Source organism: Fringilla coelebs (genome assembly GCF_963513975.1).
Source record: "Fringilla coelebs genome assembly, contig: SCAFFOLD_43, whole genome shotgun sequence".
Lineage (NCBI taxonomy): Eukaryota > Metazoa > Chordata > Aves > Passeriformes > Fringillidae > Fringilla > Fringilla coelebs.
The window spans coordinates 828,730-847,100 of NW_028167212.1; the positions used below are offsets into that span (position 1 = coordinate 828,730).

General features: G+C 52.5%; 1 protein-coding gene across 1 annotated transcript in view; it reads right to left on the reverse strand.

The window, feature by feature from the left end:
- Nucleotides 1-17,927, reverse strand: part of LOC311166133 (uncharacterized protein) — a gene marked incomplete at its 3' end in the record, with an annotated part of 129,805 nt that extends 111,878 nt beyond the window's left edge. The window contains exons 1-2 of the mRNA XM_084227612.1: nt 17,845-17,927; nt 15,116-15,181 (exon numbers count right to left, since the gene is read on the reverse strand). Coding sequence (XP_084083738.1) covers nt 15,116-15,137 — 22 coding nt within the window. The 5' untranslated portion in view covers nt 15,138-15,181; nt 17,845-17,927. The remainder of the gene's footprint in view (nt 1-15,115; nt 15,182-17,844) is intronic.
- Nucleotides 17,928-18,371: the final 444 nt, after the last annotated feature.

Here is an 18,371-nt window from a genome sequence, read left to right on the forward strand (position 1 = left end):
CATTGTATAAAGTAGTCAGCTTTTCTTCTTGGTCTCATTTCCCCTCTCCTGGGGAGCAGAATGATTTGTGTTCACTGCAGGAATCTACAGTGGAGACAAAATACTCTGCAGCCATGAGGTTCCCATCAACTGCTGTGCCACCCTTTGCCCTCAGCTTCTTGCTGTGAAGCTGGAATCATTGTGTTCACATCAGATTTCCTCTGCCTGGATGTCATTGTAGTCAGATGAGAAATTGGCCCCTTAATTTGAATGCAGTGGTGCAGAGAGCTTTAGTCTGATGTTTTAATGTAGCTGACCTGTGTCCTGATAGCAAGGTGTGTTTAACAAATCTGGTATTGCCACAAGGCTTTTGTTCCTCTCAGACTGTGCATTGCACATGGAGCAGCAGAAGAATTGTGGCCAAATCCTCCTTAAGAACTTGAGGATATCACACATGGGTAATGATCTTTTGTAAGGAAGAATTTTCTGTTCTTCTCTTGCACCAGGTGACCCTGTGCTCCAACACGGTGATGGAGTTCTACAGGAGGATGCTGGTGGATCTGGAGGGTATTGGCAAGGGAGTGGCAACACTGATCATCACAGCCAGGTACCAGCCCTTGCTGGCCTCCCCAGGCACTGCCTTGCACAGGCTTTGCTGGCTGCAGCTGCCCAGGAGAAGTGCTGCTTAATGGCCTCATGTTGTGCCAGCTGGACATGAGAACAGCAGGGCTTGGACAGCAGCCTGTGGTGAAAAGCAGCCCTGCTCACAGCCCAGCACAGCCCTGGGCCTCTTCTAAAGAGAGCAGGAATGATCTCATTTATGGGCCTGGGTTTTGGTGCTTGAGGTGGGACAAATTTCCCGAGGGCCTCCTCTCCTTCTTGCTGCAAGAGGTGGAGTTGTGCTGGTTGTGAGCAGCGTGCATTGGTTTGGGCCACAGCAAGCAGCATGCTGAGAGTCAGGGTCTGCTTGTGTTCATGAGGGCACATGGCAGGGGGCAAGTGGCTCCCAGCAAGTGCTGAGGGCAAGGTCTTAGGAGGGGAAAGCAGCCCTGGATGTGGCAGGTCAGCTGCAGTTTTTCTCCTTCCCTCTGCTTCCTATTTGGAGCTTTAATGTTCTCAGAGTTGAGACCAAAATGGTTGTTGCTGCAGCAGAATTGCATCCTGCTGTGCTGCTGTGGGTGCCAGCTGAATGGCCAGAGGGCTGCAGCTCCCTGGTGCTGTTCCCTGTGCCAGGCAGAGCCATGCAGTCAGTGCCTGGGCTGCCATTGTGTACAGCAGGTGGAGCTGGGGCCAGTCAGTGCCTGGAGCTGTGGAGTGAAGGAGCGAGGGAGCTGCAGGGCCTGGGAGGGGGTGATCAGCCACTCTGGAGGGCAGCTGGTGTCTGTGCCCTCCAGGGCTGGGGCAAAGAGCTGAGTTCTCAGGCAGGGCAGCAGCACCATGGGAGAGAAGGGAGTCATTTTTACTGAGCCACTGGAGCTGTGTGTTCCTTGAGCCTTAGTGAGCCCTGATCCTTGTTGGGAAGACTCCCCCAGAGCTCATGGATCACTGGGACTGTGAGAGGAGTCCTTGCCAGCCTCCTTGGGTGAAGGAGGGGCTGAGGCAGCTGTGGCACCAAGTGCTCTGCCTGGGGCACTTGGCAGCCTCTGGGTGCTGCCTCTCAGGGTTTGGCCCTCCTTGACAAGACCGATTGGAGTGGGAAGAGGTAGAAGGCAATTTATCCCTGTAGGGCTGTTAAATGTCCATTTGACAGTGACCAATGTGTTCTGCTCCATTTCCCAATCTTTGGGGCTAAATGTTCTCTATTCTCTCAGTACCTCTGACTCCCCTGGGGTCATCTCTTTGCCCAGATGTCTCGTTCCTGAGCTCCAAGTGTCCACCCATGTGCTCCAGTTCGGTGAGTGCCAGCTGAAGGTGCCCTATGAGAGGAAGATCCTCATTAGGAATCCCAGCCACCTTCCTGGCTGCTACGGGCTTATTCCCCAGGTTTGGCATCACATCCACCTCCTCCTGTCAAATATTATTGAGGAGATTATTAGGGGGAAAAAGGCTTTGGATAAGACCTTGTTAATGTCTATTCAGTCTTAAAGATCTGCTGAGAACAGGATCCTACCCAAATGTAAATTTGCGGAAGCAGTTGAAGCTCCTGAGGAAACAGTTATGTTCTAGTCTTCAGGGTGTTTTCTTGTGGGAGATCTTAGAGGGTTGTCAAAAGCTGCTGCATCCACAGACAGCAATGCCTGTGCTGGCAGCCTCCTTGCAGGATCCCCTGGGAGTGTTGAGCTTCCAATTCTTGCATCTTGTTTGTGCCTTTAACCTTTGTCCTGGGGAGTTTTAAACGTGTGTGTAAGTTGCTGTTGCGGTGGATGTTAAGGAGTCTAAAGTTTCTTCAGAGGTTCCTCTGAAGCTTTGTTTCATTCTGCCCCTTCCAGAAACGCAAGGAGGACTCTGCTGTGTTCTACTCCAGCCCCAAGCCCTGTGGGATTGTCCAGCCCCAGAGCACAGCAGAGATCCCCGTTGTGGTGGAAGTGCAGGCGCTGGGCGAGCATCGCACCAATGTTCTCATCGGCGTGTTCGGGGATGAGAGAAACCCACGGGTGAGGGCACGGGGAGCTGTGTGCCTGAGTGCAACTGCTCCTGGCAGGGGGCACAGGGCACAGGGATTCTGCCGGGGAAAACAGGCACAGGCTGCTCTGGGAAGGACAGGAGGGATGGGTGGCACACACAGCTCATGCCTTAGAGGTGGGAATCTCAGTGTCTGACACAGAATGGAGTTGGGCACAGCTGGAATCCAGTGTCATTTTAGTTCATTATTCTTTCAAATGCTGTTAAATTTGGAGACATCTCTTTTAAAATGTCATCTCCCTGAGCACAAAAGAGGATGTCAGAAGACTTCTGGGAGCCTTGAGCTTTCTGTAAAAGAAAGGAAAGCTGTCATTTGAAGAGTGGTTGCAGGATTGAAACTTATATTAAGACAAATGGAAATGGCAGTGCCAAATTCCCTGGATGGCACCAAACATCTGAACCAGGGCCATTGTGGTACTGCCTGTAAATCAGTGAACAGGAAGGACAGGCAGTGCAGGCTGTGCCAGGGAGCCTGAAGTCTGACAAAACAGTTGCTTTAAACTCTGAGGCTGCTTCCCTTAAAGAGGAGGGTTTCTCCCCACCAGAAGAACCAGTTGTTGAACTGTCAGCCTGGTCTTAATTAGAGATTTCTTGCAAAGCTTTTAGCTTTGGGCCGGTAATTTGTAGTTTGAAAGGTTCTCTTACCTTAATCCTTTTCAATTTGGAGGTGAACATGTAATTTTCTTTTTCCCCAAAAGCCCAGCATTTCAGCTGGAGAGTGGTAGGTGTCCCTAAAGAAATAACTTGAGCAGGGTTGAGCTGTTGAAGATTTTTTAGATTTCCCTGTTGTGGTTTGTTTTGGTTTTTTTAACATCTTTCTTGCTTGCTTCCTGGCACAGAGAGCACAATTACGGAGCTCAGGACGGCCGGCAGAAACCTCCCCAAGGCCAAGGATGACAGAGCTTGGCAGGATCCCAGCACTACAGCCTGAGTATGTATGTATGGATGGATGGGGAATGTGAGCTGAGTTTCCTGGGATTGTTAGAAAATGTCAACCAACCCCTCAGCAGTGTCAGGGGAACATTGCTGATAAATCCCTGGTGGAGCTGCAGAGTTTCTGGCCTTGGGCCCTGGGGGGGCTGTGCTGGCTGGGCACTGGCTGGGTCTGTCCCTGGGTGCCACAGATCTCACCTTTTTGCTGCCTTCTCTGTCTTTTCCTCTCCCACTGTGCTTTTGGCATCCCCACAAGGTGTTCATGCCTGTCCTCTGTAGTTCCTCAGTGCAAGCAGTTGCAGCTGCTGCAGCAGCTCAGTGCCACCCCCGGGCTGCCTTTAGAACAGAGCTGCTCCAGCCTGGACTGGGAAGGGCTGGATCAAACCATTTCTCAGTTCAACCTGGCCAGCACCCAGCCAGGGGCTGCATCCTGGCCAGGAGCTGCTGGTGCAGGTGTCCCTCCCTCCCACTGCAGGTCCCTGTTCATGGTTATCTTATTTTCCAGAGATGAGCTTTACTCACCTAAATTCAAACCCCAACCACCAAAAGAGAACAGAAGCAGTTTGGCTTCCCCGGCAACTCAATGGAGGCACTTCAAGATCAGAAAGGAGGAGGAGCTAGCCAGAGCCCTGAAAGAGGTACAGGATTTTAGCCACTCTTCAGGAGCAGAGGTAGATTTTGTTGTACATCCAGTGCTTGTGTTGCCTCCCCAGCCTGCCAGCACCAAGTCATGCTCGTGCTGACCTCCCTTTTTGCTGCCCTGCTGTCCTGTGCCCGTGCAGTGGGCTGGGCAGCAGGGCCAGTGGCTGGACATGGGGTGAGTGGGAGGGAGAAATAGGAGAGTTTTCCTTGGAGAAGCTGACTCAGATCCTACAGGCCTGTGTTGAGTGTGGGACTTTTTGCCTTCTTTCCTTCCCAATGTGAGATGAGGCTTTTACCTGCATCATCATGGTCAGACCTGCAGCTTCCTTCCCAGAGCCAGCTGGGATGAGTCCTGATCTCCATGGAGCCTCTTGCCAAGCCAGCCAGACTCCCTGTGTGCAGGGCTCTGCTTTCAGCCCAGAGCTGCCATTGCACTGCTGGCCCTGAAGCTCTCTTACAGACAGAGACTTTGCAGAGTGGCTGTCTCTTCCTCCCAGCACAGAAAATGGCTTGTTTTTCAGGTGCCAGCACAAACTGCTGAAAACCCTCAGCTCCCACGAGGCTTGGAGGGGTTCAGGTGCTCCCTGGATGTAGGGCACACTCCCCTGGAAGCGGAGAAGGCAAGAGGGAATCTGTCTCACTTGCCCATTGTCAGTGTGGCCAGCAGGGCTGGAGCTCCCAGTGCCACTGGGGGCCCTCAGCATTGGCCACAGAGGGGCCTCCCATCCCTCCAGGCCATCCCAAAGTGCTGCTGGAGCAGCTGCTTGTTGGAGAGGCTGTGCAGGACACGTTGTGGGGCTGCCCAAGGACGCTGTGCAGCACCTGTGGAGGGCCCTGCTCCCCCTGGAACTCCTCAGGTGGTGCACAGGAAATTTTTGCAGGAGCTTTTGCTGTAGCACCTTGAGAAAGCAGCATTTAAATCAGAGAGAGAGGGGAAGAGCCTCAGGAGTCAGATGAGCTGGGCTGGAGTCCTTCCCCTCAGCTCCAAGAGCTCTCACTCTGAGTCTCCTCCTTCTCTAAAAGCAGGAAGTTTTTAAACTTTTTAAAGGCAAGTTGTGCATCAGAGAGAATGTCTGCTGCCAGGAGACATCCCAGTTCCCTTTCATGTAATGTACTAATTAATGCATTGACCCATGAGTATGGGGGAAGATTTTTGCCATGGTCCCTGCACTGGTCAGTGGCATGGATGCAGGATGAGGTGAGGGTGATTCTGGCAGTGTTTGGGGAATAGGCCCCTCCAGGTACAGCTGCACTTTGCTCCAAGATGCTCTTCTGCATCCATTTCCATGCTCAACACCTCAATCTCTCCTGTCTTCCATCCAGGCTTTCAGTATCCTGTCACTGTCAGGTGTGCTGCAGCCAGGACAGAGCCAGCAGGTCTCCTCCCCCTTCTCTGGCCACCTCAGCAGCCCCTCCAATGTCAGGGAGCTGTGCCACGTGGAGGGAGGCCCCACCTCCAAGGTGCTGGTGAGCAGGGAGGCCTCAGGTGTCAGCTCCTCCCTGAGCCCCCAGGAGATCAACTGTGGCTCTCAGGCACCTCTCAGAGAAAGGTGAGTGAGCCTTCCATGGGTTACTGCTCTGCCAGAGGTTATTGTCTCTGCAGGGCTTCTCTGCTCCAAGGACTCTGAGCTCAGAGGTGCTGCATAGCAAAGGCCGGAAGCAGCCCAGAGATGGCCAGTCTGAGCTCCCTGGCTCCCAAGAGAGGAAGGACCTTCTTCTGTTGCGACAGAACATCTTCTTCTCTATTGGAGTGCTGAGTCCTCCTGGCTTAGCTGCTGCCTGCAGGGAGCTGGGCTCTGGGCTGGCCTTGGCACTGCCTCTAGAGGTGTCTTGAAGTCCATGGTGTTGAGTGGCATCTTCTTCATCATCTCCCTTCTTCACCAAAGCAGTGGGATTGTGGAATGGGCAGGCGTGGGGCACAGACCAAACCTTGCTTTGGGTCCTGCTCCTGTCCCAGATGAAGTCCTTGCAGTGCTGATCTGCCAGGGTTCTCCTTGTGGTGGGACAGCACCCAGAAAAGCTCATGTCCTTTGGGCTCCCCTTCAGCTGCAGCAGTAGGCAAACCCAGGAGAAGCTCAGCTCCAGCAGGGCAGCCCAGCTCAGGACACACAGGCAAAGTGTGGAGCTGGGAGTGGAGGCTGCTTAAAGCAAGCCTGTGCATCAGGACTTGTCCAGGCCAGGCTGGAGTTGGTTTCACAGGGAGGAGAGGGACAAGGCTGCTTCAAATGGTTTCCATGGCAGCCAGCCCTGGTTTGCTTGGTCCCAGCTGGGCTCCAGCAGGAAATCTGGCTGCCAAGAGCCTGTCTGGCAGGAGAGGAGTTCCTGCAGCCTTTGCTTTCTGACTGACAGGATTGTTCCAATTAAGGAGCAGGCTGTGAGTCATTAAACCCAAAGATGACGGGCAGAGACTCTCTAACTAATTAAAGTCAGAGAGTGGTGTGTTTATTAACAGCGGCGAGCGGCACCAGAGCCGTCCCTAACAGGCGTGACCACGCTGCCCAAGGTTCTTTGCCCTCTCTTTATTTCCCAAGATCTTACATACAATACATCTGCACAGCCCCAGCACCTCCCATCACTGTTCTGTATTCAAATGAGGTCATTGGTCCTTCACACCTGTGCAATTCTTCCCTTGAATTGGGTCAGTGGTCTCAAATTGGGTCCATGGTCTTAAGGGATGAAGTCAGGAATGTCTTCATCAGGTCTCTGTGACCCTCTGGCAGGATCCAAGGTCCCCTGCTCAGTGATTGATTGACATCAAGCCCAGGTGCTAACCATTGTTCTCCTGATTTCAATTTGTTCTTATACCAGTTCACTTACTCCACTTCCTTCTAGAAAGAAGCTCCTCATGGTAAACAATAGAACAATCAGCTCCAGCTTCAGCATCTCATAATCATTAACCTATGGTCTGCCTACCTACCTTACATCCTGATCCATGTGAATTGCTTCTAACCCTCAGCTGAAATCTTAAATCTTTAAAATCATGCTTCAGCCATGCCCAGGGAGAAGGGGGCTGATTGAGCTGAGCAAGAATTGTAGGAGAGATGAGCAGATGTTGGCAATCTGTGCTCTGCTCTCACCTGGGAAGCCAAGAGACAAAGGGTGTTTTCAGCATCAGCACAGAGAGCTGGTGGATCAGCCTATGGCACTGGGCTGGAGGGCTCTGGCTGTGCCTTGAGAGGGAGCTTGCACAGCCAAGAGCTTATGATGGCAAAGCTCAGGTTTGGCTGGTCCTGGAGGTCCCCTTCCAGCAATGCCCTCACTTGGGATGTTCCCAACCTCTGTGGGCTGAGGAGAATTCACAGAAATGGCCTCAGGGTCAAAGAATGAAGTGCAGGGCCAGCCAGGACTGGTGAGCCCAAGCTTCTGGTGGGGATTTAGCCACGTTTTCTATTTTGTCTGCAGAAGAGAGCTGAAGCAGCCAGCTCAGAAGATCCAGGAGGAGGCAAAAGCATCAGAAGAGGAAGAGAGGCGGAAGGAGGAAAAGAAGGGAGTCTCTGTGGGGAAGAAATCTCCAAAACCACAGAAAGAGAAATGCAAACCACCAGAAAAGAATGAAACCAAAATCTCAAAAAAGGAAACCAGATCTCCTGAGAAGAAGGAAAAGAAAACCACAGAGAAGAAGAACACCAAGGCCCCAGAGAAGAATGAGACCAAGGCATCAGAGAGGAAGGAAACCAAAATCCCAGGGAAGGAAAGGAAAGGACCAGAAAAGAAGGAAGCCAAAACCCCAAAGAAGGGGGAAGCAAAAGCCCAGAAGAAGGGGGGGAACTGAAATCCCAGAGGACCCATCTGGGATGGAAAAGAACTCTTTGTTCTTTATCCACCTAGCTCATTTTAATCAGTTTGACAGACCTCATGTGAAAGTTTAATTAGTTAAGATATTTCTTAGCACTTACTCTGTTATTGGTTAATAAAGTAGATTTTAGTTGTGCATCAAATTTCTGTATTGTATTGTTTACCTGTTCTCTTCACTGATTCTCATGGGACAAATCCCTTGTTGTTGCAGGTTCATTTGTTTCTCACCCTCAGAACAGATTGTTCACAAAGTCTCACTCTCAAAACAGCTTCACATGGGAACTTGTAACTGCTCAGCTGCACTCAGAGGAGATGACAGGCCAGCTATTAATAGAGCAGAGCAAGGCCTGATTTCATAAGGCCTTTCTTTTATCATTGTTCTACCTGTCTATGGCATCTCCCCCTTTTTGTTCATTTAAAAAAGGCTCCAATGTTCTGATGTTGAAACTGCTCACTCTTGTGAGGGTATTATCTCATCAAGGTTGTCACTGGTTATCTATTAGATATGGGATAAGATAGATAAAAGAGCAATTACAATCAACAAAACGTACCAAATTCCATCAAGTCATTAACACAGGGTTTTGCAGCATGAGAAAACAGAAGAATAATGCCTAATGTCTCTTAGGGAAATGGAAAGAAATGACCATTGTTTCCCATTAGTTGAGAAGTGTGAGAAAGTGTATTAGCTGGAAATGTTGATCTTTGCCATCCCTGAATGTCCTCCTGGGAGCTGGAACAGGGAATAACTGAGGAAGGGCAGTAGGAGCACTGTACCATGAGGATGCCCTGAGGCTTTTGTTGGCAAATGGCCTCTGTCAGTTTCCAGACACAGCCATGTCTTGGCAGTCCTCCTCCTGCTCCTGCTCTGGCCACAGAGGCTGCAAGGTGATGAGGTTATTTCTCTTTCCACTGGGCCTCATTTTCTCAGAGCTGATCAGTGTCTGATGGAATGAACAGGTGACTGCTTTGAGCTGCTGATGATAAAACACAGGCACATCTTCTCCTGAAGGTAAAGAATCAATTGGGCTTCACTGTAGTTCACTCAGTTGGGATTTAGAGGTGATGATCTTTTTTCCAAATTTCTCATGTAAATATTGCATCATTCAGAATGATTAGTCATCCCAATTTCTCATGTACATTTTGCATTATTTGAACATTCTTAAGGTATTCATTAGTCTTATTTGTTTTTTAAGAATGAGATGCATGTCTTTTGTTATGAGTATGAAGCAACATCATAGTAAAATAATACATGCAGTGGACAAGAAACTTACAGCAATTAGGAATAATTTGGATACAACAATCAGGAATATTTCAAATAGCAGACAAAGCTAACAACAAAGGTGGAATTAGGTAAATAGCAATCTCTGTGCCATCATCCCAGAGTCTGCAAACAGCTGACAAACCTCCATTCAGGGGGGACTTGGATAGTTATTTCCAGATAATAATTCCCAAGCTCCCTTTAAAAACAGTCCAACTGTCATGTCTAGAGGGTCAGATTGCCCAGTCAAAGCAACTCAAATCTAGTTTTGATGCAGAAAACATCTGGGCCTGTTGGCAAATTCCCGTCCAGGCAGAGCTGAGGCCTGGCCACCACCCAGACTCTAAGTGGGAGAGAATTCCCTAAATGGAATTTAAAACAAGGCTCTTGAGAATGGCACTTGGAGTGAAGGTCTGAGGGTGACAGACTAATGAACCATCCAACAGCTATCTCCTCCAAAATTCCCTCAGCACAGAGATGCTTTAAACCCAGCAAACTGTTGGAGTGGTTCTGTAATAATAATTGGGACTGCAGCTGATTCCTTAGAGGAGATGGCACAACACCATCAATTTAGAGGAGGCTTCCCCCAGAGCTGAGATATCATTTCTTGGAACTGTGAAAAATCCTTACAAATGATGAGACAGCACTGGGTCACAGCATGGAGGATTTTGGTGGGATTTTGGGCAGATGGTTTGGTGTGTATCCAGAGTTACTTTGGGTAGATTTGGGGCCTGCTTGGGGCAGATTTGGGGCAGATCTGTTGCTGATGTTGGGGTTTTTCTCCCGTTTGCCCAGCTGTGGGCAAAGCCCCGAAGCACATCCTGTTCCTGCCCCAGCTCCTGAGGAGCCCCAGGAGCTGATGCTCTCCATGCTCTGCCCCCAGGGAGATCTGGGGCAATCCCGGCATCCCGGGGATTCCGGGGATTCCGGGCGGCCTTTGGGCATTGGGGGATTGTGGGGCTTGGGGGGTGAGAGGGGTGAGGGGGGCTTGGGGCTGGATTGTTTGGGGAAAGTATCGGGATTTTGGGGGGAATGTCTGGATTTTTGAGGGTGAATTTTCGGGGTTTGAGAGGGAATTTCTTGATTTTTGGCAGGAAATTTCTGGATTTTTGGGAGGATGAATTTCAGGATTTTCTAGGGGGGAATTTCTGAATTGGGGTGGAGAGTTCTGGATTTTTGGCGAAATTCTGGGGGTTTTTTTGAGGGGGAATGTTGGGATTTTTGGAGCAATGTTTCATGCTTTTTTTGGTGGGGAGGGTAAATATCTTGCTTTTTGGGAACATTTCTATAGTTTTGTGGAATGTTTCTGGATGGGGAACTAGGTTGGTTTTAGATTTTTTGAGGAGGAATATTTCTAGATTTTCTGGGGAAAGTTCCTAATTTTTTGGGAATGTTCCAGAATTTTTTGCAGGAGCATTTCTGGATTTTTGGAGGAATGTTTCAGGATTTCTCTTACAGAACATTTCTGGACTTTTTTATGGGAACTATTACTCAACAAGGAGCATTTTGGAATTTGGGGGGGAACATTCCCAGGTGTCTGGGGAACATTCCCGGGTGTCTGGGGATCGTTCCCGGGTGTCTGGGGCTCTCCTGGCCCCGTTCCCATCCCAGGTTCCCGGGGTTCCAGGAGCTGCCTTGGTGCCGGGCGCTGCGACATCGCCTGGGTGCGGTTGGACACCGAGGTGCAGGCGGGCGCCACCCGCGAGGCCCTGCAAGGCTCCAGGATCACCCAGAGCAGCACCAGGAACATCTCCTTTGCCAAAAAGGGACCCACAACACCCCAAACCCCTCCAAAACACCCCACCCCCCCCAAAAAAAAAGTGCTTGAAATCCCCCAAAATCCCAAAAAATTGAACTTTGCCCATCCTGAATCCCCCAATTCCCACACCAATCCCCCTTTTTTTTCCCAGCATTGTACCCAGGGTCTCTCTGCATACCTTGCACCTGGAGCTGCCTGAAATAAACTCCAAATATCCCCAAACAAACCCCACTGTGCCCCCCAGGCCTGGAGTGGGTTTGGGGCGAGTGGGGGTCTCGATCCCAAACTTTGGGGACTGGTGGGGTTTGACCCTAAGATATGGGGTTTGGGGAGGTTTCACCCCTCGGGGTTTGGAGATTTTTGACCCCCAAACTTTAGGATCAGGGCAGCTGGAGACCCCAGATGTTTCAAACCCCAGGATCTGCAGTCAGGGGGTTTTGACCCCAAAGTTTTGGATGTGGGGGGATTGACCCCAAGATTTGGGGGGGTTTAACCCAAAAGTTGGGGGATCAGGGGGGCTTTGACCACAAACTTTGGGGATGAGGAGGGTTGGGTACCTCACACATTTCAAATGCCAGGAGTTGGGGATTGGGGTTTGAACCCCAAACTTTGGGGTCTGGGGGTGTTTGACACCTCAGGATTTGGGATTTGGGGGTGTTTGACCCCAAACTTCAGGAATTGGGGGTGTTGGACACCCCTAATGTTTCAAACTCCAGGATTTGGGGTCAGGGGGATTTAACACACACATTTGGAAATTGGGGAGTGTTTGACACCCGAGGATCTTGGATTTGGAGGGGTTTGATCCTAAAATTTGGAGTTGGAGTGTTTGGGGCAGGTGGGAGGGGAGGTGGAGATCCCAGAGTTTGGGTTTGGGGGTGTTTCAACCACACCCCCCCCCCCGCACCCCCCCCCTTCCGCCAGTGTTTCAACCCCCAGGATTTGGAATTGGAGGGAGTTGACCCCAGGATTTAGGGTCAGGCTTGGGATCGGAGCCATTCTCTGGAAACAGCGGCAGGATCAGGATTGGAAACAGGAATAGGAACGGGATCGGGATTGCGAACGGGATCGGGAATGGGATCGAGGAGAGACCCTGATGCAGTCCCGGACCCAATCCCAGGGAGAGACCCCGCCCCAGTCCCGCAATGGACCCATCCACACAATCCCGGACCCATCCCCATAATCCTGGACCCATCCCCAGTCCCAGCCCCTCCCCAGCCGCTGATCGGACCCTCCCTCAATCCCAGCCCGCCCCAGTCCGGACCGGAGCCATCCCCAGAGCCTCCCCCATTCCTGGCCCGGACCCTTCAATCCCTTTTTGGGGCGGCTCCTGCCGCTTCCCGCCCATTCCTGGGGGTTCCAAAGGGCCCCGAGGACCCTCCCCATTTTGGGGGTGTTGGGGTGGCCCCAGGGCCGCCCTGAGGGCCAAAGGGGGATTGAAAGCCCCAAACCCGAGGGGCTCCCGGGGGTCCCCAGTTCCTCCCGTCCCCACCCCAAAGCAGATCCTGGCCAATCAGAGCGTGTGGTGCTGATGACTCATCAGTGTGCAGGAGCGAAATTTGGGAAGGGGGAAGGTGACCCTGGGGATGGGGATGGGGCGTGCAGGGGCAGCTGGGGCTGCACTGGTGGCACTGGGGGTGCTGGGAGCCCCCCCCGGCCGCGGGGGGAGCAGGGGGCACGGTGAGAAGGGGGGCGGGGGCCCCAGATTCAACCAAAGGGGGGTCGGGACCCCCAAAGGGAGCAGGAGGGGCCGGGAACCCCCGAAACCAAGCACGGGGGAGGGGATTGGGGCTTGGGGGAATGATGGGGAAGGGGCGGGAGAGCAGGAAGGAGGGGGATATACTAAACACAAAGCCAAACGCCACTTTAATTTCTCATACATTTTATCCAAACAATTGAACTTTAATATCATCCTTCAGTACTCTAAAAATATTAAAATTATTTTAATTTAACTGTGCGTGAGTGGTCTTATTTGGATATTGGTTTTCAGATTGTTTGGGTTAGATTATTCAAAAAATGGGATTTTTAAGGAATTCGTTCAGATGAGAAGGCAGCACTCTGCAAACAGAACTGACTGAAAATGAACAGGACAGAAATCAGTAACTCTCAAAGTTTTATGTGCTATATAATACATCCCACCCAGCCAGCCCCACACAATCCCCATCCCACTGGTCCAAATTGGGATCCCACTTCTCCCAATCCCCTCCCAACCCCATCTCACCCTGGAAGCTGTGGAATGGAGTGAGTTTGGCCTGGGATTGAGAATTTTTGAGGAGGGAACAAGCAATTTGAGCTGCTATGGCACCTTGATGGGCTAAAATTCAGTTGTTTACAGTGGGATTTGAGTGGTTTTCAGGTGACAGATCCATCCCTCTTGGCTTTTGGAGTGCAAAATGATGGAGTGGATGGCCCAAAATCCTCCCAGAACCCACAAATCCTCCAGAATTGCTGCAGCTGAGTTCATGGTGTCCAGGGAGGCGGCAGCTGCCGGTGCCGAGGACAAACGAGATGGTGCTTGGTGTCAGAAAGCTCCAGAATCCATTTCTGACCCCCGAATGACAGGGCAAAGGCAGGGCCGTGGGGTTTTTATAGGGTATCCCAGGGGTGGAGTTGGGGTTTGGGTCAGGGGAGGAGTTCTTAGAAACGCAAGAAGGGTGAGATCAAATTCCTGCCTCTTAGCAACAGGGGCACGCCACACAGAATGTGTTCCCAAATACTAAATTCCCCCTCAAACACCTGTGAAATGGTGGGATGTTAGACATTTTTGATCAAATTCCTTCATTTAACCCTGTTTTGGAAGATTTTTAGGGATGAAGATGAGGCACAAGAAAATTAAGGCCAAACCAAAAGGAGAAGCAGCCAGGTGTGCTCCCAACATGGATCACAGGGAATGTGGGGCCTCCAGTAGGGGATGGAGATGGAGCAGCGCACGAAGCTCTTCCCACACTCGGGGCACTCGCAGGGCTTCCCTCACCGGTGCCTCCGTTGGTGTCGGGTCAAGTGAGAGCGTCTGGAGAAGCTCTTCCCACACTCCTCACACTCGTAGGGCCTCTCCCCAGTGTGGATGCGCCGGTGGGTGACGAGGTTGGAGTTGTGCTTGAATCCCTTCCCACAGTCGGGGCAGCAGAAGGGCCTCTCCTCTGTATGAATCTGATAGTGCCTGAGGAGATCTGAGCTGGTCTTAAACCCCTTCCTGCATTTATCACACTCGTAGGGCCTCTCCCTAGTGTGGATCCTTTGGTGCTTGATCAGGTTGGAATGCTGCCTGAAGCTCTTCCCACACTCCCCACATTCGTAGGGCCGTTCCCCAGTGTGGATCCTTTGGTGCTGGATCAGGTTGGAACGCTTCCTGAAGCTCTTCCCACACTCCCCACACTCGTAGGGCCGTTCCCCAGTGTGGGTCCTTTGGTGCTGGATCAGGGTGGAGCTGAGGCTGAAGCTCTTCCCACACTCTTCACACTCGTGGGGCCTCTCCCCAGTGTGGATGCGCCGGTGAGTGACAAGATTGGAGTTCTGCCTGAAGCCCTGCCCGCAGTCGGGGCAGCGGAAGGGCCTCTCCTCTGTGTGCGTGCGCTGGTGCTGAAGGAGATTGGAGCTGGTCTTAAACCTCTTCCTGCACTGATCACACTCGTAGGGCCGTTCCCCAGTGTGGGTCCTCTGGTGCTGGATCAGGTGGCAGCTCCATCTGAAGCTCTTCCCACACTCCATGCAAGAGTGGAGCTTCTCCCCATCACGGAGCTGCTCGTGGAGCACCAGCTCCAAATTCCGGCTTGATCTCCGGCCGCCTTCCTGGCCCAGGCTGGGTCTTTCCCCCTCAGATCCCCGTGATCTGCGTTTGCAGCCCCTCCTCATGCGGGATCTCCGGGGATTTTCCTCCCTGTTGGGTTCCTGCGCTATGGAGCCGCTAAAAATGGCCTCTTCCACCAGGTTCTGCTGTGGGGATTTGTCCTCCCTGCTCTCCATGCTCATCTCCTGCTCTGGGGGAGGAAGGACAAGGACAGGATGGGATTTGCCTCCATGCCACAGGCAAGGGGAAGGAGATCCCCCAGGGCTGTCCTGCAGACAGGGGCTTTGCTGGGCTGGGAGATGGAGCAGCACAGGGGGGAAAGGGGCACTGATTTCCTCCTCACCTGTCTCAGTGTCCTGGGGCATCTTCCTCTTCCTCAGAGCCTCCCAGAGGTTGGGAATGGGAAATCCTGGTTTGGGGAAAACAAAGGATGAGTACATTAAGTTTGAAAGTCCCTCTGCCCAAGTCCATCTCTACAAGTCACTGGCCATATGGGCTACAAAAAAAACTCCCAAACACCAAGATTCCGCCCTGAAAAAGCCTCCCAGGAGTTCCCCATCCCTGGTCCCTCCCCTCTGTTGTTTGGGGGTTCCCCCCTGTCCCAGCTGCTGGGGGTCACCCTTGGATTGGGGGTCCCCCTTCTCCTCGGTGCCTGCCCTCCCCAGGCTGCTGGCAGTCCCAACAATCCCAAAAGCTCCCCCCTCTTCGCTCTCCCCATTTTGGCATGCCGGGGCTGTTTGGGCTCCCGAGGTCCCTTCTCCCCTCATTCTCTCCCTGGGCTGCAGGGACTCCAAGGAGTTCCCCCTGCCCCTCTCCAGGCTCTTGAGGGTCCCCCCAATGGCGGCGCTCCCCCCTCTTTGGGCTCCCCACTTTGGGCTCCTGGGGGACACAGGGCTCTGCTCCTCCAGGCTGCCTCTGCCGGCAGCCGCCACCAGCACCCCCAGTGTTCCTCCAAGGGGCCTTTTCCGCTCAGCCTTGGACTGCTCCATTCTGCAAACATCCCCCCAGAAACCCAACTGGGAGTGACTGGGAGGGACTGGGAACATGCTGGGGGTGACTGGAAACAACTGGGCTAATACTGGGATCATCCTGGCAGTGAGTGCCACTACACTGAGGCTGACTGGGAGTGCTTGGGAGCAAATGGGATCAGACTGGAAGGAACTGGGAGTGACTGGGAATATGCTGGAGGGAACTGGGCTACACTGGGAGATACTGGGAGGGACTGGAACAAAAGTGAGGGTGAAAGAGAGCAACTGGAACCATGTGGAGCACAACTTGTTCATACTGGCAGGGACTGGGAGCACACTGGGATCATCTTTGGATCATACTGGGAGGGACTGGACTAATACTGGGGGGATCTGAGAGTGACTGGGAACACACCCTGCACATCATCCCCCATACTGGGCCTGACTGGGAGCAACTGGGAGCACACTGGGAGCAAATGGCATCAGACTGGGACTGACTGGGTTGATCTAGGAAGCAACTGGAACCATGCTAGCATCAGTGGGAGAGATTGGAAGCAACTGGGATTATACTGGGACCACACCGGGAGGGCTGGCATGTGACTGGGATCATACTGGGGTTGAAACGGAGCGACTGGGATCCCACTTTGGGCTACTGGGAGCAACTGAGAGAACCTTGGACCATGCTGCAAGCAAACTGGAGGAACTGGGAAGGACTGGATGCACGCTGGAGACAACTGGGATATTCTGGGCATGACTGGGGGATCATACTGGGATAACTAACACCTTATTGGGCCACTGGCAGTGCCTGCAAGTGACTATAGACATGCTGGGGGAAACTGGGATATACTGGGAGTATCTATAACCATACTGGCGGGACTGGAACCACACTGGGGAGAACTGGGACCATGCTGGGGGCAACTGGGAGTGACTGGGACCATACTGGGAGGGACGGGGATCATCTGGGGAGTGACTGGGACTAGAGCAGGGGCAAAAGGGTTCAACTGGGACCATACTGGGAGTCTCTGTAACCTTAGGGAAGTGACTCAAGCACACTGGGAACAGCTGGGCCCATGCTGGGAGCAACTGGGATCACTCTGGGGGCACTGGCATAAGACTGGGAGTGTCTGGGAGCAACTGGGATTGAACTGCAAGTGACTGGGATCATACTGGGAGTGGCTACAATCATACTGGGATGAGAGTGGGTTTGAATGGAACCTGACTGGGCCTATGTTTGGAGGAAAATATGGACACATTGGGAGCAACTGGGATCAGCTGGAAGGTACTGGAACCGTGCTGAGAGGACTGAGACCACAACTGGGACCATACTGACAGTAACTGGGAAAGACTGGGATCATTCCGAGGTAACTAGAACCCTCCTGGGCCCACTGGGATGTACTGGGAGTGTCTCTAACCATCCTGGGGAGACTGGAACCACACTGGGAAAAACTGGGATCATGCAGGGGACAACTCAGACCATGCTTGGGGCAACTGGGCATGACTGGGACCCTGCTGAGAGGGACTGGGAGTATTCGAGTGGCAACTGGGATCATAATGGGAGGAACTGGGAACAACTGGAACTATGCTGGGGGAAGCTGGGATCACACTGGAAACAGCTGAATCCATGCTGGGTTAGAGTGGGATCACACTGACAGTGACTGGAATCATACTGGGATTGACTGCGATCAGCTGTGAGACACTGGATTTGTGCTGAAAGCAACTGGGAGAAAGTGGGAGTGACTGGGAGTACTATGGGTATGACTGGGATCAACTAGGAGAGACAGGAAGACACTGGGATCATACTGGAAGCTACTGGGGTCATGCTGGCATTGACAGGGAGCACCTGGGATCACACTGGGGGCTACTGGCATCAGACTGGGAGTGCCGAGGAAACAGGAAGCACATGGGGGGACCACCTGGGCTCATACTGGGAGCAGCTACTGCAGGCCCCAGGACCCCCCAACAAAACCTCCTGGGGACCCCGATGTCGCCCCGAGGGCCATCTGCAGCTCAGCTTTGGAGCCCTGCCAGCTGCAAACATCCCCCCCAAAAAACCCCAACCCCAGGCACCCCCCAGCAGATTTGGGCCCAGCTCCCCCTCCCCGGGCACCTGCGGGATGGGGGGCGATGCTCCCGGGGCTGCGGCCACTCCAGGGTTCCCTCTCCCCTGCTGCACCTGTTTCCTGCTGCCGCTCGGCCTCTTCCTCCCTCCCTCCTCCTCCTCCCCCATTCCCAAAGGCTGAACCCTGAGGGAAAAGGGGCGGGGCCGAGGGGACGCACGGTCCTAAAAGGGCCTGGTTTGGTTTAAAATAACCCAAAAGGGCCTCAAATGCAGCACAAATCCACCAGGTTTGGCTGAAAATCAGCCTAACAGCATTAAAATTATCCAAAGGGCTCTAAAATCCAACCAAGTGGGCCTAAAATTGCCCAAACTGGTTTACACCTCCTTAAAATTAGCCTAAAAGCATCCTTAAATCCCCAAAATGGGCATTACATCCACCCTGAAAGTACCTGCTTTGGCCTAAAAACTCCCAAAGGAGCCTAAAATCCAACTCGCTTTGCCAAAATCACCTCAATTGACCTAAAATCAGCCAAACATGCCTGAAAGCAACACAGGAGGACCTAAAATCATCCTAA